The following is a 27,315-nucleotide window of genomic DNA, read 5'->3' on the forward strand; positions in this document are numbered from 1 at the left end:
TGCCCAAAAATCTTCATTCTGCGGCACTTTTGACCAGAGTATTTGCAACTTGCCTCATTATTATTTTTGTGCCACTGTAAAACTTTTATAGAATAGTGAGAAGCAGCTAGATTAGGCCAAAAGTAACATTGGTATTTTTTGCTTTTTATAAATGGCAAAATATTTTTTTGGAGGTGCTCTTTGATGTAGGCTCAGCAGTCTTTATTCTCATAATAAAGTTGTTGACTAGGAAGTTGTGAAAAATCAGTCTTGTATAACTTTCATCATCTTTAAAAATTCACACTTACTTTCATCCAACATTATTTTTATTAACATTTTTGTGTGTTGAATTCCTTTGAGTTTCGCCATTTTAATTTCACTAAGTTTCTTTTAGGTATACTTTTCTCATGAAATGCTTTAGTTCCAGCATTTTTAGTACTTTTTTTGATATAAGATTGTGAAGTCTTGAATTTTCTTGCTAGATCTTTATGTGTCTGGTTTGAATTTCTTGCTATTGAACTGAGAATTAACTTTACCATTGTAAATTTATAGAAAGTTTTCTTTCACTTCCGGGTTTTCTTTAGAAGTTTTGAGTAGTCTTTAACTTATAATATTTAAGACCGTAAATTTTGGTACATTAATTTAGTTTAGTGATCATGCAATATGAAGTTGAACTTTTTTACCTACCTCAGTTTGTTTCCCCTACATTTTGCAAATCATTAATTGTAAAAAGTTTCACAATTAAAGAAAAAGAAGTTTAATTAAAAACGAAAACAAAAAGCTTTTATGGTTTTTGAGAAACTCAAATTTGATTGGATTTTTCCCTGTCCACCCAATAAGCTATTATCATCGGATGTTGTTATAAACATTTTATAAAGTTTTTAACATTTTTTAACATCATTTTATAACAAAAATTTTTATAAATGTTCAAAAAGTAATTTTTGTATCATTTATATTATTTAAACAATTTGATTTTAGATAATAATTGAGACACAGCAAGCAAAACAATCATTGCGAGAAATTGAAGCTAGACATAATGATATTATAAAATTGGAAAACAGTATAAAGGTAAATAATAATTTTTATAAAAATTTTATTTGTTATAAGCGTTTACCATTATGTTTGAGATTAGTAGAGTTTACCATGATAAGAAACGCATGATTCCTAAAAATTGTACAAACTCAGTGTAGTTAAGGCAATATTATAGCGTCTGTATGATATTTTGTTGACTACAACATATTTCTGTTTATGATCAGGTCTGTGAATTATGAATAGACAAAAAAAGTTAAAAAGATAAATTTTGTGGTATCATAAAATATTAATGTTTGTAGCAAAAAAACCCAGACCGAAGATTCCTTTTTTTAAAAAAATTTCCTTAAAGTCACAATCACTTTTCCAAATTTGAATAAAATTTTAAATAAATACGTTTTTTAGGTGAAATGAACATCATAGTTTAATAATATGATCTGTTCTGATCATTTACTGGCAATTTTTCTTAATTATTAGCTCTTTCTTGTTAGGTATGGTGTTAATCTAAGAGTATTTGCAGCCATAAGTACTGCAGCATGAGTATCCAAAAATTACAGTAGATAAGTAATTGATCATAGTAAAGTTTGAAGAGCTAGGGATAAAGATATGAATGATATTGTAATCATTTTTTTTTTGAAATTTTTAAGTTATTACAGAGAGACTGTATATTTTTTTTTGTGGGCAACAGAGTAATGCACTTACTGATTAAAGCTTTGCAAAGTAGCCATGTTCCTCAGCTTTTTAAAATTGGACCTGTTAACATGGCCAGATAACTTACTACAGGCAATAGAATCTCTAGAATTTATTTATCTCATCAAACTTCTGAAACTTGTAAAGTTTACTGTAGGAGTGTAATTTCCTGTCTGGTTTAACAACAAAATTAAACATAGTTGGATAAAAGGACCTAGACATGTTTAAGCTGCTTTAACACCAATCGCTAGGTTTTTAGAGTATAGCTATTTCAACTTATTTAGTAGTCTGCTTGATATGCCTTTGCTGAGTCTATTTATAAATTATGCTTTGCTCTGAGAATAAAGTAGAGAGAAGTTTCAGTGTAAACAAAATTCTTGAAGTAAGAGAAGGTGATGAAAAAAAAAAAAAAGAAAATCTGTTTATGTGAACAAGAAGAACACCAGATATCAACACAAAGGCATATTTTTCAAAGATCTTTGAATTGATTGGAATGAAACTTTTGAACTACCTTTGACTTGTTGCACGACAACTAATGGCATTAAAGTGTATGTAGTTTTTATGGATCTATATGAACCATTTCATGTTTAATTTTTGAACAACCTTTTTTTAGAGTTTCAGCAGGGCAAGGTGGGCTTAACCCTCCTGTTTTTTTATAAAAGTAAAGTTATTTTTTTAAGAAAAAGTAGACATTTTTTCAGCTTTTAAAATTAAAATAAAGAATTTACAATTTTTTCTACCACCTCACAAAAGTTAAGTAGTATAATGTGTTTTTGGCTACACAGGCTTTACCACACCTAACATATTACAAAAACATATACTAAGGGTACAATACACATAACACAGGCTTTATATACATGTAATACATTGAGTATTCCAAAACATGTATATTGATATTCCAAAAGAGTTGTATGTAAATGTAATTTTAAAAGTGTAATGTAATACAGCGTGTGTATTTTAAAAGTGAGTATATAAAAGAGTTTCTATTTTTATTGATTTGTTTTCTTGATCTGTGTGCTTTTATTGAGTTGTTTTATAAAAAAAAAAAAATCTTTTTGTTGTGTACGTTAATTTAATGTTTGTTTAAAACTAGTATTTTTTAATTTTAAGGAATTATTTTTGCATTATAATAAATTAATTTCATATTTAGGAATTACATGAAATGTTCACAGATATGGCATTGTTAGTTCAAAGTCAGGTTTGTTTCTTTACTATTGACAAAACTTTTCAAGTTTCCAGAATATTTTATTTGTTTAATGATTTGTGATAAAAGGGAGAAATGATAGACAGAATTGAACACAATGTTGAACAAGCTGCAGAATTTGTTCAAAAAGCTGTAGTGGACACAAAGAAAGCTGTTAAATACCAAAGCAAAGCTCGTAGAGTAAGTTGTTATTTATATGATAATTATTTATATATTTTTTTATATTTTCAGTTATTTTATTTCATATAAAAATTCATGTTTTATATTTACATGTTATAGTTCAATGTTTTTATTTAGTAAATAGTTTGAAATTTTTACTTAAATAGTTGTAATAATTAAAACAACTTTTACTTTTGTTAATTTATGAATATTAGTATATAATCACGCTAAACATACTAAGTAATTAAGACAGAACCCTGATGCATCTTTTTATCTTAAAACTAATTGAACCTAATTATCTAGTAGCTTTTCTTCCAGATAAAACATTTTCAATATGTTAAAGCATATTATAGCTTTTATTTCAAAGTTTTAAATTTTTAATAAGAATCTCTGTATAAATGTATGTGTCATTTAAAATCAAAAATATATATAATTATTTGCCTAGTAAGCTGATAATTAAAATTTATAAAGCTGTTAAACACGTATAACATAATGAAAAAAAAGTTTCCACCAACCTTTAATCTAGTGTCATTTTGTTATGTAATACCATTTAAAAATTAAATTGATTTTCAAAACCACGCTTCATTTTAGGATACTACTCATTTTTTTATATATACTTAAGTATATATAAAAGCTTTTTATTTTCAAAACTATTTTTAAGTTCTAATAAAAGGCTGATTTACGATACGATTGTGTTACAATCATAATTGTTGTATTACCAATCTAGTAAATAAAAAAATTTATGAAACCTTCTATAATTTTGATTGATCTAATTTGGTCATAATATTGTCAGCCTTTTATTAAAGTTCAAAAGTAGTTTAAGCTCTAATAAAAGGCTGGAGGCCTTTAAGCCCACTGATTCTGCATGAAAAACAACAAAAGCATTATATGTTTTTAACTCCCAGGGCAAAAATCCTAATTTTTAACACCCTTAATTAAATCCCGTAATTAAATCGAATCTAAAAAAAATGAAAGAAAAAAAACACGCAAAAACAAGGTTTCTTTAATTAAAGGTATTTAAATTATCATTAAAGTTATTTCTGTACAAAGATTTTTTTAAAACAGTTTGTTGCCATATGCTAGAGATATACTGAACAGAATTATAAGTTTTAGCAAGACCCCTATTGACCCCAGTACACACCCAAATTGTTTAAACAGTTGTTTTTTGCTTCAAATGTGAAAGTTTTGAGCTTGTTTTCTTGATTGGTGGATTTGAAATTAAATTTGATAATATAACAATAACTCAACACTTAATGTGAAATTAGTAAATGTGAAATGAATATATAATATATCTTTTATCTTAATAATAATAATTCAATATATCTTATATATAACAATAACAATAATTGAAATTAATAGATAATTAATAGACATATTGTATTTATATTAATAGACATTCTTATATATATCAATAACTTGGGAAATTCTAGAGCATCAAGTTTTTTTGTTTTTTTATTCTAATTCACTCCTAACAATAAGTAACAACTATTAAGTTAGGAGTTACTAGAAAACATGGAATAGAGTTCAAGAGCAAAGAAAGGGTTGAAAGAAGACTTAAAAAGTTGGAGGTTGTATAAGTCAGGGAAATAAAGAAAAGAGAGAGTTTTTAAGGGGTGAAGTGCTGGAAAAAAGACTAGGCAAATAAAAGTTTTTAGAGCATGCAGGAACAGATACAGTAAAAGGATGAGACTTTGCTGAATGATAAATCAAGCAAGAATGTGTTTAAGTTGATGGAACTAGAGATAAAAGCTTCGTTGAGCAGCGAAAGTGAAAGAGACATGACCTTTTGATGATGGAAGAGAGGCTCAAGCTTGGCAGATAGAGCAGCTACAATTGCAATGCATTTTTTGACCCAGCTACAATTACAATGCATTAGTTTGATGTCTAGAGGAGAAGGGTTATTAGAAGAACCAGCCCAAATATGACTACAGTATTCCAAATATGATAACAATATTCCATATATAACGAATAAGAGTTTTGTAGAGGTAGAGAATAATATCAGGAGTAAGAAAATGGTGATCACTATAAAGAGAAGCAACTTTAGCAGATGCTAAATTTGCAATCCATTGTATATATGATTTCCATGAGAATTCAGTAGTGAATTCATCAATATTGAATGTCACCAGTATTGCGATAGTTGTTTGGAGTAAATTACTGGGTTTTGTTAGAATTAAAATTCACAAACCACTGCGAGCCCTAATCTGTTACAAAAGTGAGATCAGGTTCAAGATCTCTGTTCTAAGCTTGCCTGCCTGTTTTAAGCAATAAAAAGTAGAAGACTTTTTGTCGAGACAGGATTTGAGTCATCAGCAAATAGAGCCACCTAGATGTAGGATTGTCAGGAAGATCATTAATGTAGATAAAAAACAAAACAGGACCAAGGATAGAACCTTGGGGTACCCTAGAAGTTACTCGAAATGAAGAAGAGTGTTGGCCTTCAATGATGACTTTGATAAAGTGGTTAGAAAGAAATGATTTTATAATCTCAAAAACTTTCCTATATACACCATATGAAGCAAGCTTATGGAGAAGACTAGCATGTCAAATTTTGTCAAAAGCTTCAGATATGTCAAAAGTAATAGCCCTAGCTTCTCTGGCTCTATCTAATGCACGATAAAATATTTTAGTCACAGCAGTTAGCAAGTCATCTGAAAAGCTAGTAGATTGAGAACCGTATTGATTGTCTGGCAGTAAGTTATTTAAATCAAGATGGGAGGTTAGAAACTTATTGATCAAACATTTAAAAACCTTGCTAATAACAGAAAGAAGACTGATCAAGTGATAGTTGGAGGGTTCAGAATGTTTTCCAGAGTTTTTAAAAATTGGAACCACAGATGCCATTTTCCAGCGAGCAGGAAAATAAGATTCAGATTCAACAAATTCAGTTTTTTTAAAAAATAGATAAGGGTTAATCCATATGAAATCACCTAGTTTTTCAAAAGTGCCCCAGAGTACCACCTCAAATTTGCTTCTAATTTTGACCACAGCTTTTATGAAAAAAACACAGTACTGAACATTTCAGCTTGATTGACCAAACCATTCAAAAGTTATAATTGAATTAATATCGACCAAAATCGGAAAATTTGAGTATCTGGAGCTTACAATGGATTTTTTCGATCTTTAAGAGATCATAACTTTTTTAATAAAATAGAAGATTATCTGAAATTCTTAAGAGTAACAGTTTTTCACCCAAATTATCTATTTTTGTAGGTGTTTTTGACTGATTTTAAACAGTTTTTGAGTTCTTGTACCTCAAAGTTACTAAATAATGCATTATTAGAAAAAATTTTGGAAACATTAATCATTTTTTTAAAAAGATATGATAAGTTACATTCACTTTGTAAGCATAGAAAGTAGCGTAGACAGTCAAAATAAATTTCGAAACTTTTTACTGGCAAGGTTCTATATATAGGCAATCACCAAAAAATTTAAAGACCAATACTCTATCTTATGACATGATTGTAGCCCTATGACTTAGGTGTATATTTTTAATTTTTCATGTATTACATGTGTATTACATGTTTAACCCTTAATTTTAATATTTTTAGATTAGTAAAAAATGTCAGAGAAATGTTGTGTGGGAAGAGTTTTAAATAAAGATTCTGATAAAATGTCATATTGTAGAATGGTATGAAGAATAAGACTAAAAAATACTGATATTGAAGTTTTTATTCGAAGGATAGGATACACTTGAATATGAACCAAATGAGGAGATATATTTTCACCATGAAAAAGCCTACGTTTCTAGATTCAAAAATACTGTTGTGATCTATTTAAAATCCACAAGAAAAAAATTATCAAGTGATTGTGTCAAGTCAACATATCAATAGCAAATCAACTTAAGATCAAACCTGGTAAAACAGTATGAATGAATTCAAACTTACAGAAGTTAGTCAAGATGAAGCTGCTGAAGAAAGATTTAGTTGTTCAAACCTTAATAAGACAGTTCTTAACAAGAATGCGTCTTTATTGGAGATATCTCAACTCAAAAATGTAAGTAGATGAAACAAATTAGGATATGGAAAGCAAAAAGTTAAAAAAAATTGCAACAAGTAGGACAAACCCAGTAGCATCAGCATTGGATATAGACCCTAAAGATATAGTATCAGAAAAAGATCAAAAATGTATAAACTGTAATGATTTAGACAAACTGTTAGATGCAATAAAAAATAAATGAAAATAAGTTTGAAGGAAGAAAAAGTTCAACTACTAACACTAAGTCCTGATAGTTGGACACTTGAAAAAACTTGCAAAACATTTTCAGTTTCAAAACATCTTGTAAAGAAAGCTTGAAAGTTGAAAAATGAAAAAGGAATACTTGCTAAACCTGAAGCTAAAATAGGACAGCCTTTGGAAGATATTTTTAATCAAAAAGTCATTTAAATTTATAAATCCAAAGAGTTCACAAGACAATGTCCAGGAAAAAAAGACTTTGTTTCTGTGCTTTCAAATAATTTAAAAGTTCATAAACAAAAGCGTTAAATATTAGTTCGATTAAAGGAACTTTATCTTATATTTAAGAAGTTTAAGAAGTTATACCCTAAACGCAAAGTTGGATTCAGTAAGTTCTGTGACCTAAGGCCGAAGTGGTGCATCACAGTTGACAGTATTGGAAGTCACTCAGTTTGTGTATGTTCTTATCGTCAAAATGATAATGTTCTTATCGTCAAGTTGATGTGTGCTGCTTTAACTAAGGGTCATTTAATATATTACAAAGATTTGATGAAAGTATGTGTTAGTAATATAGATAGTCGAAGCTGCATGTTTCATCTATGTTTAAACTGCCCCGTAAAGTAAATTCGAAGATTTACTTGGAAAATGTGTTTGAAAATAATGATTTTGATTTTGATGATCAGATCACATACAAACAATGAGTCGACTGACCAAACTGCACTTGTCACAGTCCAAACAATCATTATTGAGTTTATTGAAACTCTAAGTGAAACTTTATATGAACTTTGTCACCACCAGTTTATCAAAGAAGCACAATCCTCCTACTTATCAGAGGCAAAAAAAACATTAGATCACACTTGTCTTATTCTTATGGATTTTGCAGAGAACTATAGCTTTTTTTGTGCAAGATACTGTGTAAGGGTTTTACTGGCAAGCCGATCAAGCTACCTTACATCCATTTGCTGTTTATTACAAAGATGAAAAAAATCAACTCAAATGTGAATGCTATTGTACAATTTCTGACCATCTTTGGCATGACCAAACAACAGTTTATTGTTTTCTCACAAAGTTACTCCTATAATCAAAATCAAACTACCCACAATCAATAGAGTAAAATACTTTAGTGATGGTGCTGTGTCACAGTACAAAAATTACAAATGTCTGTTAAACCTAATGTACTATCTTGAAGATCACAATATAAGTGCTGAGAATCACTTTTTTGCTACATCCCATGGCAAAAGTCTATGTGATGGAATAGGAGGAACTATAAAAAGAGAAGCAGCAAAAGCAAGTATACGAGCAGCAATTGTAGACCAGATTCTCACACCAAATGAACTGTTTACATAAGCTGAAAAAAACATTAAAGGTGTTAACATATTTTACATTTCAAGTGATGATAACTTATTTTAACCTAAAGAAACAATATGAAGATGCATGCTTTTACGATGATGAATGGTACATAGGGCTTGTGCTTGAAATTTCTAATGAAAACCAAGAAGGTAATGTAAAATTCATGTATTGAAACAAATTAAATTTAAAATGAACTAACGATGCATGATCAAGTCAGTCTTGGGTTTAATTTGATAAAGTAGTATGTCAAATAAGTGCTTCATCCATTAAGGGTAGAAGTGCTTGTGAATACAAACTTGCTTTTAATGATTATGACAGTATTATGAGTTATGTAAATCAGAGATAAAAAAATTAGTGTACTTGTGTTTCAAGTGTATATACACTTCTTTCAGCATTTTTATTTTTTTGAAATATAATAAAACTTGCGCCATTAGGTATCCTTTTAAACTAAAAAAGTATTGCACTCAAATTGCTAAAATCATGTCATAAGATAGAGTATCAGTCTTTAAATTTTTTTTGGTGATTGTCTTTAAATAGAACCTTGCCAGTAAAAAGTTTCATAATTTATTTTAACTGTCTACGCTACTTTCTATGCTTACAAAGTGAATGTAACTTATCGTATTTTTTTAAAAAAGTGATATTTTAACAGGCTGCTACAAGTGCTAAAATAACTTTTAACACATAGTTTTAATTTTTTCCACAAGTGGTTACTCTAAGTACACGAAAATAACAAAAAATTGGCACAGCCTGTCCGTTGGTATTGAACTGTAGCACATTAAAGTTCCCAAAATTTTTTCTTATATTGCATTATTTAGTAACTTTGAGGTACAAGAACTCAAAAACTGTTTAAAATCAGTCAAAAACACCTACAAAACAGATAATTTAATTAAAAATATTACCCTTAAAAATTTCAGATGATCATCTATTTGATTTAAAAAGTTATGATCTGTTTAAAATCAAAAAAATCTACTGTAAGCTCAAGATACCCATTTTGATATTGATTCAAGATACCTACATTTTGGTCAATATTAATTAAATTATAACTTTTGAACGGAAAGGTTAATCAAGCTGAAATTTTGAGGTTTGTAATTTTTTCATTTATACTGTGGGTGGTCAAAATTTGAAGCAAATTTGAGGTGGTACCATTAGGTGATTTGATATGGAATGACCCATAAATATATTCAAATAAAGTGATATCATTTAAATAATTGAAGATTAAGTGAGATAGATTTCCATCTGCTTTTATTAATTAATTTTATCTAAATTTTGTTAAATTGCTGTCTTTTTTTCCAATTGCAAAATATTTTAAAATGTTATTCAGGCAATATTATAGAACATGTGGATTATCTTTTCCTGCTACAAAATGGTTGGAAACTATTGCAAATGTAAATATAATAGTTATAATAATGAACACATTCACAAATATTTTTAATTTTAAGCATTATAATCCTAATTTTATAATATTATAACATTTTTATGTTATTATTATTATGTTTTTTTTTGTTGTTTTTTTTGTAAAGGAAACTCAACTGTATTTTTGGTCATAGGTCATGACTTAGGTTTCGAAAGACACAAAGTCCAAAAGATATTTTAGTGTCAGAGGCACTTTAGTGTCCAGAAACACTTTAGTATCCAGAAGATACTTTAGCGTCTAGATGACACTTTAGTGTCCAGAAGAAACTTAAGTGTCCAGAAGCAATAAAAATGAGAATTTAGGGCTTTGTATGAAAAAATATGAGCATTTAGTGAACATAATACAATATCAAATTAGCCTTTTAACTTAGTGTCCTTATGTATGATTACCAGAAAGTGACTCAAGAACTCTAGACTAAAATATATTAGGTTTAAAGAATTTTATGTATTTTTATTTCAATATTGTCTATATATCTTTTAACATTTTTGGAGCTCATTAACAGCAGAGACAAATAAATAAATAGCAAATCAAAATCTGAATACTATTTGAGAATTTCCATTTGTGGTCAGTGTTGAAGTCATATTGAAAAGTAGCGTTAAGTAACCATTGTAATCTTTAACATAGGGTATAATAAAAATCGTCATTGGTTTATAGTTGTTCCCTGGGCTTCAGTATTAGTTGTACATACTCTTCCCTGCTTAAGTTTTAAAGTAATCATTCAATTTGAAAATTACTTTTTATAATGCCAACAATTTTGGTTTTCTTTTAAATTTAATTTTAAAAACTGAACACATTTAGTGTAAGTTAATCTGTTATATTTTTTTTTAGAAAAAATTTATAATCATTGCATGTTGTTTGGTGTTGCTACTTATAATTGCTTTAGCACTTTATTTCAGTCTCAAGTAAGAATTAGCACAAATAAATTGTGTTGTTTATTTATGAGATTTTTATTCTAATATTTATTCAAGAATTTGCAAGTACGATAGAATTTACAAGTACGATAAATTGTGTTGTTTATTTTCTTATCTTTATCTAAAAAAATTTTATATCTTTATCTGAAAAAAACAATTTTTTTTAAACCTTTTGGGTACTATTTTATTTTTTAAATTAATTTTTAATATAAGTTTGCGATTTAGTAAATTTACATATTTTTTGAACATTTGATATTTAAATACTTTTATTAATTTAAAACATAAAAAAAATGTATTTTAATATTATTTAGAAAATAATAACTGCAATAAGATTCTTTCTGTTTGTGGATGATTGCATTGGTTGGATTTGTGTATTTGTATTTCAAGAAAGCAGATTTCACTTCGGATTAATTAATGAAATCATATGAGATTCTGAAATGCAAAAATTTTGAGGCAAGTTAACTGCAATTTCTATACCAAATTAGCTTGCAACCAGATGACTGAAAGCTTTTTTTGGGAAAGCTCTATATAAACTTATTAGTGTCAATATTCTTATAAAATGTTTGATTGTAAATGAAATAAGGTATAATACCTTGTATAGATTTTTTTATATATCAATGATTTTTTTTATTATCAGATGTTTTGCAACTAGTCTGATTATTTATGGTTTAATTTTTGTTTTTTTCGATTTACATTAATAATATAAGTTAAAATTTTACTCTTTACCAAATTTTTCATTTCACCTGCTTGAATGAATATAAAGTTATTTTACTATAAATATAACAATTTTTTTTATTAATTTTTTTTTTTTTTTTTGTTGGTAAAATATTATAGGTCATTTATATTTTTATTAATAAAAACAATAACTTGTTATATTTTGTTTTATTAATGGTAATATTTTTGTAACTGAAGTGTTTACGTTTTCGATTTTCAAATTTTATTTAAAATTCTTTTGTTTATGGTGTTTTATTTTCCTGTTTTTTATGTTGAAATAAAGAACCTGATTTAAATAGTCTTACTTGTGCAACCTGTGAAATAACATGTAAAGTATGAATATTATTAAATGACCAGTTATCCACGAATGTTAATTTTAAATATTTTTTTGTTGTTTATTTGTATTTATTTTTGTATGCACTGTTTTAGAGTTTCTAATAAATAAGTTCCAAACAGTTGGTTTGTAAATAATATTTGTTTTTATTTCCATTTCCTTGATAAGCAAAATATTTATTTGCTAAGTATATATTTAGTATGTTATTTATTTGATATTTAAAAAAACGTTTAATATTTGTTTTGCATACAATGTTTATTTGATATTTTAAGTATTTTTTTGGTATACTAAATATTTATTTGGTGTACTAAATATTTGTTTGGTATACTAAATATTTATTTGGTATACTAAATATTTATTTGGTATACTAAATATTTATTTGGTATACTAAATATTTATTTGGTATACTAAATATTTATTTGGTATACTAAATATTTATTTGGTATACTAAATATTTGGTGTACTAAAATTTCGTGGTATACTAAATATTTGTTTGGTATACTAATTATTTGTTTGGATATATTAGATATTTGTTTGGTTTGTTAATTTTGTGTACCAAGTATTAAGTTGTTATTATAAATATCAAAATCACAAGTCGACCTTTGCGTTTAGAAAGTTTTTATTGTAATTAAACGCACAAAATATGATAGCATATTTTTGATACAACCAAAATATGATGGCATATTTTAGTGTGATTAAATGCACAAAATATGATGGCATATTTTGGTTGTATAAAAAATATGATGGCATATTTTGGTTGTATAAAATTGTAAGCATACTCTTGTTCTGAAATGTAAGGGTGAAAAAAAAAATATTTTTTTAACGATTTTTTGAATGACTCTTCCAATTATTGCGCAAATACACATAAAAAAGTTATTGGTAATGCTTTGTTTTTTCCTAATTAAACCAAATTTTTAAATATGTTTAATTGGTAAAAGTAATTTTTTATAATAAACTGTAAATTACATCACAAAAGCTATTTGGCAAAAATTACATCACACAAGCTATTATTGGCTTTCTGCTTGTATAACATAGTTTAAGCAAATTTAAATTCATTATTAATAACTAAAATTAGATAGTGATTAAATTTAGTTGTGCAGATTTTTGACCAAAGTTCTTTGAGTTCTCTTTAAACTGATACAATAAGGGGTCGTCCATAAAGTACGTACGCTCATAGGGGGGAGGGGGAAGGTCTTCAAAAAGCGTATGGGGGGGGGGGGGAGGGTTCAATTTAAAAGTACGTACTTCGATTTTTTAATTTGTCACAATTAACTAGCTAATCAGTAGAAAAGTTACATTCTGACTAAAGGTTTTAGTTTGCCAACATAAAAAGATGTATGGTATATGGAGTAGAGGGTATAGTTTTCCTCTATGCACACACATGTATGGGCGCCCTTAAGAAATTTTTGATGTTCCAGATAGGACACTTTCACACATCGTGCAAACTCCTAACTTAAGTTTGTTTATACCTATGCCAAATGAGAAGGCCTTGCAAAATATTGGGATGGTGGGGGCCTGTGAACAAAAAGCCCTATAATGTTTGCCTTCTCCTGCCCATACGTGAGGGCACTAAAAAAGGTCATAACTTTTGTAATTTACAATATTTTCCTAAAAAAATTAAAATCTGTCGATAAATTTAAATTAAGTTTTAGATCCTAAAGTTGAAAATTTTGCTACATATTTCCCTCACGTTTGGGCAGGGAAGGGGGGAGGCAAACGTTTTAGGGCTTTTTGTTCCTAGGCCTCCGCCATTCTAATTCTTTTTGCAAGGCCACCTCATTTGGCATGAAAACAAACTTAAATTTAAAGTTTGCACGATGTGTGAAGGTGTTCTATCCGGAACATCAAAAAATCCTGCGGGCGCCCATGCACACATGCCACCCCTTATATACTGGCCCTGAGTAAGGCCTATTTTTTGAGTCGACAAAAAACAGGTTTTAGCAGGGCCGTGGTTGATGGGTCGGAATCCCCCCCCTCCTCCAAAAAAAACGTGTCATTAGCATCTCAAAATCTTCCAAATTTGACCGCTAGGTTTTGCTAAATTGAAAAGCTTCTTAAATTAATAAAAGAGCACAAAATTTGCTGTTTCCCCCTCCAATTAGGGGGTAAAGGTAGCCTACGCTCGGCACTGGGTTTTAACCATTGTTTTCAATATTACTGATCTCGCGTAGGACTCGTTTTTTACTTACTAAAGAGGGTTGCCTGGAATAAACGTCCGCCTTAAGTATAGTTTATATTTATTTGATTCGTTATTAAAACAAAAAAAATTCAGGAGAATTTCTGCGGGAATCGGACTTCGATCTCCGCCGACCGTTCCATCCGTGTTATCCTCTCGACTAAACACAACATTGCTCGCCTGTAATTTAAATTTATTAAAATTTAAATTTGCATATATATTTTAAAGAAGTTTTATGAATGGGCAAACAAAGGGCTTTAGGGTCGTATAAAGGTATCTACGGTACCCTCCACCATTTTTTTTTTTTAAATAAACTTTTTTATTGAGAAAAAAAAAATAAAGGAGGGAGGGGGGTATTTGAGAAACGTATGTACTTTTAAGGGGGGTGGGGACATAAAAGTACGTATGGCAACAGGGGGGGGGGGTCAAATTTCAAAATTTTTGGCGTACGTACTTTATGGACGACCCCTAATTGCATTTTAATTCAATCAAGCTGAATGTATTATGAATCTGCAGTAGCTTTGAATATAAAAACTTTTGTGTCTTTAATCTTTTAAGAGCATTTTCCTATGTTGTATATAGTCTATGTATTAGGATTAACTATGTCTTGGGTGATCGATGTTGTATTGGCAAGATGTATTACTTTAAATAAAATCGTTTAAAAAATATTCTTTAAAAATACTAATTTTTTTTAATCATTTTTTCAAACTATTTCACAATAATTTTTATGATAAAAAAGCTTTTATACAAATGATAAGTTTTTTTTCTGTTGCTTATTTTTGAAGCATCAACATATTTTGTATATTGTTGAAAGTAATTGTATGAGTAATATATTTTGCATATTATTATATTAGCAATATATATCTTGCATATTGTTATATCTAGGGTTAGGACTATTGTAATTGTAATTGTAAAAATTAAATACAATTACACATTACAATACAATAATATTGTATTGTAATATTACAGAAACAATAAAAAAAATTAATTTTGGTATTGTATTGCTGTGATGAAAAACAATTACAATAAGTATTGTATTGTTTTTTTTTTAACAATACAATAAAATTCGAGAACTATTGTATTGTATTGTTTTAATGAAATAAAATTACAATAACTATTGTATTGTTTTGATGAAAACAATTAAAATAACTATTGTACTTAACGTTAAAGTAGAAAAGCTAACGTATTTTAACGTATTTATATTCATCTCTGACAAACTTACTATTATTTTTGCTATTTTTTATTTACGGATTTGCAATATATTGCAAATTTTATCTTTTACATATTTAGATTTCGCATCACCTATCTTGTTATTAATTTGATGAGCATTCTGTAGTTTATTACTGAAAAATATTCTGTAATTTTTAAACTTAAAGAAAACTATTCACTTCATTTTTATTATTGATTTGACCTTTCTCAGGATGTATTTTATGTTGAATCGCTGTCTTAGGTCTGCCGAATCCCTTTCATTTGTAGAAAAATGGTGGTTTCCTTTTTTTTGATCCCGTTAACTTTGATTTTCAATATTTAAGGTTGCCCAATTTACCATTCTGGCACCCTTCCCCCCTCCCATTATGTTTCAGTAAAATAGAATCAATCATTAAATATTAGTTGTACGCTATTTCAAAGGTACAAGGGTATATAGTCGGCAACTGGACTATTAAAACATTTATTAAATTTTGACACTAAAATAATTTTTTTATCACAATCACAATATATTGTTATTGTATTACAAAGACGAATTACAATACAATATTTATTGTTATTGTAATGGGTCATTACAATACATTTTTTTTCAGATATTGTTATTGTTTTATAAAGATGAATTGCAATACAATATTTATTGTTATTGCATTACAGAATTACAATAGTTGTAAATCACAAGTATTGTTATTGTTTCTACATTAAGCTAATACAATAACAATAATTATTGTTACTGTTATTGTTTTCATTACAATTACAATAGTCCTAATCCTAGTTATATCAGCAATATGTTTTGCTTGTTGCATATTATCAGTAAATGTTGTATATGTTAAATACTGTTATATTATATTTTCTATGTGTTGCTGCTATACTTTACCATTCATTTTAAGTTAACTATAAAAAATATAACAACTAAAGACTTTTAAAAAAATAATAAACTTTTATGTATCTAAATGCCTTTTTAATTATAATTAAATTAATGAAATTCTTTAATAATTAAAAAAATGTTAAATTTTAAAATCTCTTATCTCCAACAAATATAGTTTTATATCTTATATCTGACCAGAAACAATTTTGAAGTTTCACTTTTTATATCTTATCTAGAAACAACTTTGAAGTTTTATCTCTTATAATTAATTTAAAAAACCTTTTTTTGGTTTCAATTGGATGTTCTTCAAAAATTTTTCTCGTTTGCATGTTCTTCAAAAATTTTAACTTTATATTTTAATTTATTATTACTTTTTTTATTGTTTATTTGATATTTTATGATATTTTAATTATTCTGAAATTATTTTGTGTTTTCCAATATTCCAGAAGCTCTAAGTCAATTATAACTTAAGACATAAATCTATTGTGTGTGGTTTTTCTCATGGTTTTGTTTGTGATTTAATTTGTTTGTGATTAATGTTGAATAATCCATACTGCAGCCGTTTTTCAAAACACCTTAAGGTAAAAAACTCAATTTTGACTTTTTTACAAAATAAGCCAGTTTAGATGTCTACAAACGTTATTCAATACAAATTTTTAAAGAGTTTTAAAAAATTTTTATAAAATTATTCGTTTCAAAAAACGAATAATTTTATTAAATTATTTGTTCTTTGAATAATTTAATAAAATTATTTGTAAAATCTCCTAATAACTTTTTTTAGTTGCGTTTTTTTCGAAATACGTAATAAGCATATTTAGGGCGCTCACCTTCCTCCAAAATTTTTTGACAATTACAAACTTCATAGGATTTTTAGGGGTTAATTGGAAAGGATATTATAATAGTGTTTAAAAATAATATTTTATTTTTAAAAAATGTTAACTGTTGCCATGGTCACAAATTCAAAATGGCGAAAATCATAAATTCTTGAAATTTGGAAAGCTACCCAGATAGCACAGTTACATTGGGCCAACGTTAAAACAACATCGGGAATTAGATCGGCCGACCATCAGAAACCGACGTTGGCAAAGCGTTAACTTGAAAGTCGGCGCTACGTCGAGCCCAACCATCGTTTAGACGTTGTTATAACGTAATTTGCAAACGTCGGAATAACGTCGTTTTAATGTTTGAACAACGTTTATATATTAGTCTGTCCAACGTTATCTCAATGTTGTTTCACCATCGGTTAAACGTTGACAAAGCCTATATACATATATATTATATATATATATATATATATATATATATATATATATATATATATATATATATATATATATATATATAAAATTTTGGAAAGAAACTTAACCTTACTTCAACGTGGACGTCTGAAATCGGACATACAAAGTTTGTTGTACGATATACAGCAAAACAAATGTTTTAAATTAAGCATACTTTATCTTCATAATTTAATAATTTTACATAATTTACAATGAAAAAACTGGTCAACTCGTTATTAAAACTTCTAAAGGTCAGTGTAGATGTGATGTGTACTGATGTGTGATGGCTACTGATGACTAGCACTAGCAGTATCGTCATCATCAGAGTTGTTCTCTGTCTCACTTATTTCACCATGACTTGACGAAATTTTATTTCTTTTTGCGCCTCTTTCTGGAGCATTCCGCCCGCCTTCACGATCTAAAGCATACCTAAGCCAGGACTTTATGCTTTGTTCTATCTCGCCATCGGTTGTTTTCATAGTTTTGTGCAAATGAACAGCAACTAAAAGAAAGGAAACAATTAAACAAAATTGCCAAATTTTTAAAAATACACCACTACATCACACATTTATTTAAATAAATCTAATTCTTACCTTTGACGCAAACAACAATATTAAGGTCTTTGACACCCATTTTTCGGCACGTCCATCCCGATTTAGCTTTGACGCAAGTTCATTTGTAAAAACTCTTGTTAAAATTCGACGCGACGTACTTAACACATCTGTGCCTCCAGTCTCTCCTAGTTATATAGTATATATATATTATATATATATTATATATATATACATATATATATATATATATATATATATATACATACATACATACATACATACATACATACATACATACATACATACATACATACATACATACATACATACATACATACATACATATATATTTATATATATACCCTTTTATATTTAGAAACTCATGACATACAATTCTTAGTGATGACAAGGAAATATTTTTTAAATTAACATAAATTAATTCAGTTGAAAATAACTAATTATACTTACAACAGTTTGAACAGTTTCTTTATTTCTTAACTTGATCTCACCATCATTGAGCTCCACTAAGGTAGCAATAGGCAATGTAAAACCGTCTGGAAGCTCCTTTTTTTGCACAACAATTAGTGATTGTAATGCGTTAAAAATATTATTTTGCACCAGCACAATATGGCTCACTTCATGTTGTATAGCGGCTAGTTTAGAGAGAATTAAAGTCAGAGCTGAATTAGATGCTAAATATAAAGAAATAGTAAATAACAACTGTGGATAATTTATTTTTTAGTGCAAAAAAAAACTTAAAAAATATATACATTTTTATGAAAAAATATAATAAAATTTCATTAGTAGTATATCTAGTGTCATATTAATTTACATGTACATAACATAAGCTTACATGATGTTCCTGTAGACAAGTTGTTAGATTGGGATGCTGTAGATCTATTTATATTTGTTAATGTTTTTGTTGACAGAAAACTTGGTGATTTTTCAGTGTTAACTTTTTTGATCACTGTAAAAAGCAAATTTCAAAAAATTTCAAAATTCAAAAATTTTCAATTTTTTAACTCAAAAGCTATTTACATAACTTATGTACAATTGATTACAATTATTAATTGTAATCAAGTTTTTATAATTAAAATTACACACTAACGTAATGATAGAAACCCATATTGATAATAAACTATTCGACAAATTATTAATAGTAAAAACAATATTGACAACAAAATAATAAAAATTTTGAATGTACTGTGATTTGATAATAACGAGTAATAAAAACCTGGCTCTGGCAAATCACTGGGCACTGGTTCAATAATTTCATCATCATCAGAATCAACCCAATCAGAAAAAACTGTTTTACGCTTTCGCTTCATTTGCTCTGGATTTTTTACATAATCTGAATCCAAAGCTGATGTATCCAGTTCTGCACATGCCTAATTAGCCTGTGCATATGTATCTGCATATAAAATTTATTACTTTATTTAATTCACAAAATTAAATATCATTTAAAATACTCTTTAAAATAATTTATATTTGGTAAAAATATATTAAATATAGTAACCATAACGATGCAAAACTCTAGCTTCAGTGAGACACTCCCAGTCCTCATTTGGGGGTTCTCTTTGCTTCACTGACATTTCAAGACGTGTAGCACGTAAATGGTTGGGCCAATTAGTAAACGACCGGGGCCAGATTTGACAACACATAGCCGTGACCGGGGATGAGTTTATGATCAGTACTGCATTAATATTGATAGATCCTATAAAAATGTTATTTTTAATTGAAATTTATAATATGAGTTATAATTAAAAACAATACTTTTATAGGATCTATCAGTATAAATGCAACCCCGGTCATAAACCTGGCAGGGGCTGCATTAAAATTGATAGATCCTATAAAATATTGTTTTTAAATAAAATTCATATCATAAATTTTAATTAAAGATAACATTTTTATAGAATCTATCAATATTAATGCAGCTCTGATCATAAACCTGGCCCTGGTCATGGCTATGTGTTATCAAATCTAGCCCCGGCCCTGCCACAAAATTCTCTTTTTTAAAATGCAAAATTGCAAAGCTTATCTGAAACAAAAAAATTTTCGTTAAAATTTGAAATTTAGAAAAATAATTTATGTTGGAGTTTTTGGAAGTTTATATATAAAGCTGATTATAATTAAAAAAGCTGTTAGTAAAAAAAAACAAAAAATTATGAATAAAAAATAGTATAATGAATAAATATAATAAAATACAAAAAAAAATCAAGTAATACAAATAAATGTGTGAAATTTTCATTATACTTTTTCTTACAAATAAAAAAACTAATACAAAAAAATATTATTTTGATTTTTTGATATTTAATAATTTAACATTATTATTTCTTTCATTAGTGATTTTGAAAATTAAATGCAAAAAAACCAAAAGAAAAAATAATTGTAGAGAAGTTAGTATTTTTTTAAATTATACAAATAACAAAATAGCAAATGAAATTGAAAAATATAGCTATAAATGTAACTAACCTTAACATCACTTTTTCCAGATGACTTGATAATGGAGAGATAATAAAAAATGTTCTTTTTATACCAATCAAAAATAAGGAAGTCAAACAAATTGACATTTTTCTGTTGAAGTAACACTAGCATTAAAATGCTGTTAAGTATAACTTTTCCCAGACAAATGTCTTTTTTTAAATTAACGCCAGACTAAACTTATAAAAATCAGACAACAATTGCATTGCACACACAAACACACACACACACACACACACACACACACACACACACACACACACACACACACACTTTTAATATTATATAATTCAAATAAAATACAAAAAGTGAGAAATTCAAATGTAAGGTTGTAAGCAAAATAAAAACACACTCTTTCAAATAGTTCATTTATCTTTAAAGTAAAATAAATTATTATTTAAATATAGTTTAAAAATAGTTTATGAAAAAACCTTCAGCAAACTTAAGACATAATTTTTAAATAGAAAAGCTGTTTATAAAGAAAACAAAATTAACTTTAAAAGTGATTTATTAAGCCATCTCAGATAAATGTCACAAAGAATGAATAAATTGGGTAATAAAATATGTATCATTTACATCAGGAACACAGATGCATTTACAAGCAATATCAGCAAGCTAGTATTCACATAATGCTGAAAAATCATTATTAAAAGCTTTTAGAATATTTAATTTTGAAGAAGGTAGCGGATATATAAATGCATGAAATGTTTTGTTAAACTGTTGGCACAATAAACTTACATGACCAGAGACTTCAAGAGTATTCCGACTAAAATCATTTTTCTATTTTTAAGCATAAAACAATTATTGCCATCGGATGTTGAAAAATGCCATTTTGTAGTTTGAAGTTTTGAAAATTGTTTTTTAATAAAATCATCAGATATCCAAAGTGGCCCATCAATGTGTGGATGAGTTAACTTAGGATATTTGCATTTTACATGACTTGTAAGATTTTTTTGAAGTAACTGTTTTTCTGCTAACCGCTTAACTAACTCCTGTATAGGCTGGTTTGGTTTTCTGATTAGTCTTTTCAAACTTCCAAGCATATTTTCAAATGGAAAGCTGCTAAAACTTTCCAGCAGCCCCAAATTTTTTACATCAGAAGCTAAATGCAGTAAAGAATACACATTGTAAACCAAGCATTCACGACCATATAAACTAGATGCTTCATCAACAAAATTAACTAAAAGTTGGTCAGCATAATCCCAGTTTCTTTTAAATTGATGACTTGTCAATATTTGGCATGCAACATGTAACATCATGAAATGCTTGAAAAGACGCTCTGGTAATATACTAGACAATGCTATTGGACCTAAATATAATAAAAAAGTCTAAATTCTGTTGCCTTACAACGCATAATGTCACGTAATGCTCTAAGTTTACGTGAAAACTCGCAAGGAATGTGAGCAACAAAACTCAGTAATTTATTTGACAATTTTATTATTTCTTGAGAACCAAGACAAATGTGTAGTGGACCAATAGGGCTGTTTCAATACAGTAAAAATCTTCTCATCACTCCTAGGCAACCCAAGTGCATAAATTCTAATCCGAACTGGCTGACACCACCTATTTTAAGTAATATTTTATAATTATTTCGGTAAGGATGTCTACTTGAGTTTTTTAAAAATCAGCAATATTTTTCTATATTTTCAACATAAAATTGAACTTAAGACAAGCTAATCATAGACAATATAAAATATTTAAATCAAACTTTTGGTTTATTGCATGAAACAATCTATTATGCATGTTGTGTGAAAATATTAGCTCAAAAGCTATAATAGAGCCAAAGTTACCACATTTCTAAATTCTATTAAATTCGGAGGTAAAAAAAAAGAAAATAAGTAAAATGTAAAACATTTTGTAAAAAGAGTTATAATAAGATGCTATTTTTTAAAGCTTTTCAATTCCAAGCTTAATAAAATCAATTTAAATGGTGCTTTGATAATGAAAGTTTATACATAATCTACATTATCTATAATTTTATATAAAAAAAACTATATCTCATAAAGACATTTTTTGTCAAAAAAACGATATATAACTAAAAATATTAAAACACCATATCCAGAATAAAAAAACTAAATAAAATAAAAACAACATCTTTAAAGTTAACCTAAAATTAGCAAAATAATTCTGCTTTATAGGTTTTTTTTTCTTTTACTTTTTTTTATCATCTTTTTGTTTTTTTAGTCCTCTAAATTGACGACGGCAGAGAACATTTTTTACTTCACTATGTTTTATTGAATTTTTTATCGTTTTGGTATTGATTTTATCACATCCAAGATTGGTATAAAATCCTGGAACCATATTTAGTCTTTCATACAAAGTAGTCAATAAAAAGTCAGATACAGCATCATAGATACCCAAAGAAAGTTATTGTAAACCTACAAAGGTTGATTTGGGCAAACGTTCCCAAACCATATAACTAAATGACTCATTTTGATATTGTGTTTTTCCATGTAAGCACATGTTAATTCATTTCTAACTTTTTTAACTTACAAACTGTCAACTTCATTACTTGCCACAGCTCTTTGATACCCACACTATTTTTTCCAGTCAGACAATTAACATGAAGTTGTTAATTTTATTAGATGCCACACGGCAAAAACCACTTATAATTCCTTTTTTCATGGCTTGTTTATCACTGAAGCTTGTCAACAATTGAAATTGTTAGTTTCCTTTTCCACCTATTCCTTTTGTTTCCTTTTTTTAGTTTTCGTAAATAGGTTCCTACTCTCTTTTTCACATATCGTATACATTCTCTCTTTACAACTTTTATACCATTGTATATGTTTTCCATTGCAATAAAACTTTTAGAATCCCCATCTCCATATCTCCAGTCATTTTACTTGCTAATCCATGTTTTAAACTTTCACTTAGCTTTAAACATGAACTTCGTTTACATTGAGGACAACCAAGAATTGAAATTAAGTTTGATAAATCAAACATAAACAAAATTCGATTTTCAGTTATACTATCATTTAAGGGCTAAGGAATAGCATGGTTTGACAGCTTAATAAACGATCATATTTTTAGTAATGATGCTGCAGTACTTGGAATAAGATTTAATTGTTCAGATTGCATGGACACAAATTGTTTTTTGTTTGTGTATTGATTTCCTTTAAACTTCCTTTTCTTTTTTTTAAACTTGCGAACTTTACTCTTTTAATTTTATCATTTGTTATTGTTTTTTTATTTGTAACATAATTTTTTTTTATTATCAACTTGATAATCAAACTCTTCTTTTAAACTATTAGTTATTTTATACTTATTCACAACTAAAAAAGCCAAAAAATTATTTATAAATAACAAAATAATCACTAAATAATCTGCACATTGTATATTATATCGTTATTTGTCTTAGCATTTCTAAAATATTTAAAATGAGAAACGAATTAAGAAATTTTGAAGATTCTAAAGGTGTTTAGAGTAAGTAAATATTTAAATATATATAAATTATATGTATATTAGTAATAAAAAATATGTATATTATAATATAATATACATGCGAAGTATATATATATATATATATATATATATATATATATATATATATATATATATATATATATATATATATATATATATATATATACATATATATATATATTATATATATATGTATATATATATATATATGTATATATATATATATGTATATATATATGTATATATATATATATGTATATGTATATATATACATATATATATGTATATATATATGTATATATCTATATATATATGTATATATATGTATATATATGTATATATATACATTTATATATATATATATATTTATGTATATATATATATATATATATATATATATATATATATATATATATATATATATATGTATATATATATATGTATATATATATATATATATATATATATATATATATATATATATATATATATATACATATATATATGTATATATATATGTATATATATATCAGGGCTTGAAAATGATAGCAAACACGTTGTTAACATATCTGATTGTTGTTTTGATGTTATGAATTGCAATTGTTTTTTATGGCACAATCAAATAGCCAAAGCTATTTTAAACTCATGCTTTTTTTAGCATTCTAAAACATGCATTTGAAGGTTGGATTATTGATAAATTTTACACCCTTTACTGTGCATATGAGCATTATATCATTTAAATAGCATATGAGCATTTTATCATTTACACCTTTTTTATTCAAAGATACGGATCTGTTGAAAGTTGAGCAACCGACCTTAACAGAAGCTGTTAACATTTTGAAACATAAGCAGAAGCTGTTAAATGTTGAATTTTAACAGCTTCCGCTAAAAAAAAAAAAATTTATGTAATTGATCTATTAAAACTGAAAATTGTTATTGAAAACTGAAGATTGTTGAGTTGATTATTGAGACGTGGAAAATATTTCTATAATCAACTTAAATCCAATTTTTGAAATTTTAAAAATTTACTTTAGTTAGTTTTTCTCTTTTAAACATACAAAACAGTTTTTGGAGGCATTATTATAGGCAGGTGCGGTTTTTAGAATAGACCATTTGATGAGTGTTAAAGAGACTTAATTACACACGACAGATTAATATACTGATGATTAATTGTTGACTTCTGTAATGTCCATCTATTTTTATTATCAACTTTTTGATAATATTTCTTAAATATAACTATTATTATGTAAGTGTTGATCAAAGTTAAATCTTTTCTGTTATTATTGCCAATAGCTATTTTTACAGGCTTCATTGTCTCTAAGATTAGGTAAATCTTGAATCTACCTTAAATTCCCATTTCAAATTTTAAGCAACTGACAAAGTTATTTATTTGATGTGGTTGCTAGAGTTTTTGTAAGTGATTTATTTGATGTGGTTGCAAGAGTTTTAAGGGTAAATCATAGTAGTTGATAATATCTTTATTTTAACTATTGATTAATTTAAATTTATTATCTTCACCAACATAATTAGTCATTTCTTGACAAACTTCAAAATTTAGGCCACAATTAAAGCAATATTATTCAATAGATATAATAATTGTTTAAACTCAAGCTCTATCCTGTCTAGTTACAACCAAATCATTTGTCATAGATATTTGAAAACATTTGATGTTTTATCAACCAATAACGCTACATCAGCCAAGAACACTGCATCAACTGACATCAACTGACAACAATCAATTTTATACGTGATATCATTAGTTTTATTATGGAGCTTTCCTCCAAATATCTGTGTCCATTTTAATGTAGTAGCCTCGTTAAACTTTGTCAACATTTAATTTAATTGTAAAATAAAAAAAAAATTAAAATAGTACTTTAAAAAAAGTTGTTTTCTGTTTTAAAATTTTTTAACCTACCTGTTTTAATTTTGTAATAATAGTGTGAAACCCCATATTTGGTAAACGGGTTGTTGCTTGTTTATTAGTTTATAGTTTATTTAAATTTGTATGTTAATTTTATTTTGTTTGAATTTAAATTTTATTAAAATATTTATATATAATAGACAAAATTTAATCTAAGTGTTATTGGTTGGAAAAGTTTCTGTTTTTTAAAATTTGATAATATTTTCTTATTTCAGTGCTAAATAGTTATCTTTTACATGGTTTTTAATCAAAATGATGAATATACTGTAAAAGATACCTCATTTTGAAGAGAACTATTTTACACAATCGAAGATGAAAGACAGATTATCTGAGCTGCGAGCAGTAAGCTATTTTTTTAAGTATTTGATTTATATATAAATATATATATATATATATATATATATATATATATATATATATATATATATATAAATGTATATATATATATATAAATATATATATATAAATATATATATATATATTTAAATATATATATATATATATATATATATATATATATATATATAAATATATATATATATAAATATAAATATATATATATATAAATATATATATATATATATATATATATATAAATATATATATATATGTATATATATATATATATATATATATATATATATATATATATATATATATATTAGGGTGTTTCATATTTTATCAATTTTCGAAATCGAACTCGCGAATCGATTTATAAATTGACTATTTGTATAAAAATAAGTTTGAGCAAAAAAAAAAAAAAATTTAATTTTTAGGGTCCCTGCCAGTTCGATTTTGGGCCAAAAATGATGGGTGTTTTAAAGGCCTGGCGGGGACCTTAAAATTTATCGAAATTTTTTTTTTATTCTTTTAAATGTTATATGTTGGATTGAATATTAATCACATAAATGGAGCATGTTGAAAAAATTAAGAAATTAGTCTACAGATTCTTTTAAAATTGGTGAAAAATCCAAATTTTCCATCTTAAAAATCTATTTTATCACTCAATCGCGTATAAAAAACATTTTTGATTTTCTAATAAATTGTTTCCAGACGCGGAAAAATCAATAACCTAGATTTTTTTAATAATAGTGTCAAATGAGGTATATACAGGTCTAAAAAAAAATTTCTTTTATCCTTCGAGGTAACCTAACCCTTACGCTAACCTTAATAGCCTAATAACAATTGTTTATTTTAGTTATTTTTATAATAAAAAAGACTTAATGAACTTACTGCAACATTGTTAAAAGTGGTATTGTTGTTATTAGTTTTATTGCCTCAAGATTAGAAAGTATATGGTAGCTTTTCAACTTTAAATGATTTTCTTGGTATTGTTGCAAAGTTTTTTTTGGTTTTGTAAAAAATAAAAAATAAAAAAGAATGATATGTTTAAGTATAATTAAATAAAAAATACATATTTACAAATCAATATTACATCATTAAATAAAAGTCATC

At 26.7% G+C, this 27,315-nt stretch overlaps 3 protein-coding genes across 4 annotated transcripts in view; 2 read left to right on the forward strand and 1 right to left on the reverse strand.

The window, feature by feature from the left end:
- Positions 1–12,094, forward strand: part of LOC136085838 (syntaxin-1A-like) — a 50,650-nt gene extending 38,556 nt beyond the window's left edge. The window contains exons 7-11 of the mRNA XM_065807483.1: positions 958–1,047; positions 2,849–2,896; positions 2,972–3,082; positions 10,827–10,900; positions 11,221–12,094. Coding sequence (XP_065663555.1) covers positions 958–1,047; positions 2,849–2,896; positions 2,972–3,082; positions 10,827–10,900; positions 11,221–11,227 — 330 coding nt within the window. The 3' untranslated portion in view covers positions 11,228–12,094. The remainder of the gene's footprint in view (positions 1–957; positions 1,048–2,848; positions 2,897–2,971; positions 3,083–10,826; positions 10,901–11,220) is intronic.
- Positions 12,095–17,639: 5,545 nt separating this feature from the next.
- LOC136086529 (uncharacterized) lies at positions 17,640–20,073 on the reverse strand. Its single transcript, XM_065808795.1, has 6 exons — positions 19,552–20,073; positions 19,240–19,446; positions 18,889–19,002; positions 18,504–18,727; positions 18,075–18,220; positions 17,640–17,983 (listed from the first exon to the last, which is right to left on the reverse strand). Exons 2-5 carry the CDS (start codon positions 19,361–19,363, stop codon positions 18,194–18,196), a joined length of 489 nt encoding a protein of 162 aa, XP_065664867.1. The 5' UTR covers positions 19,364–19,446; positions 19,552–20,073; the 3' UTR covers positions 17,640–17,983; positions 18,075–18,193.
- Positions 20,074–23,871: 3,798 nt separating this feature from the next.
- The window catches only part of LOC100214100 (syntaxin-1A), a 94,618-nt gene continuing 91,174 nt past the window's right edge, over positions 23,872–27,315 (forward strand). For both annotated transcript variants that reach the window (XM_065807485.1, XM_065807484.1), the window contains exons 1-2: positions 23,872–23,939; positions 26,076–26,202. In XM_065807485.1, the coding sequence (XP_065663557.1) occupies positions 26,173–26,202 (30 nt within the window). In that variant the 5' untranslated portion in view covers positions 23,872–23,939; positions 26,076–26,172. The remainder of the gene's footprint in view (positions 23,940–26,075; positions 26,203–27,315) is intronic.

This window comes from Hydra vulgaris, chromosome 10 (assembly GCF_038396675.1).
Source record: "Hydra vulgaris chromosome 10, alternate assembly HydraT2T_AEP".
NCBI classification, from domain to species: Eukaryota; Metazoa; Cnidaria; class Hydrozoa; order Anthoathecata; family Hydridae; genus Hydra; species Hydra vulgaris.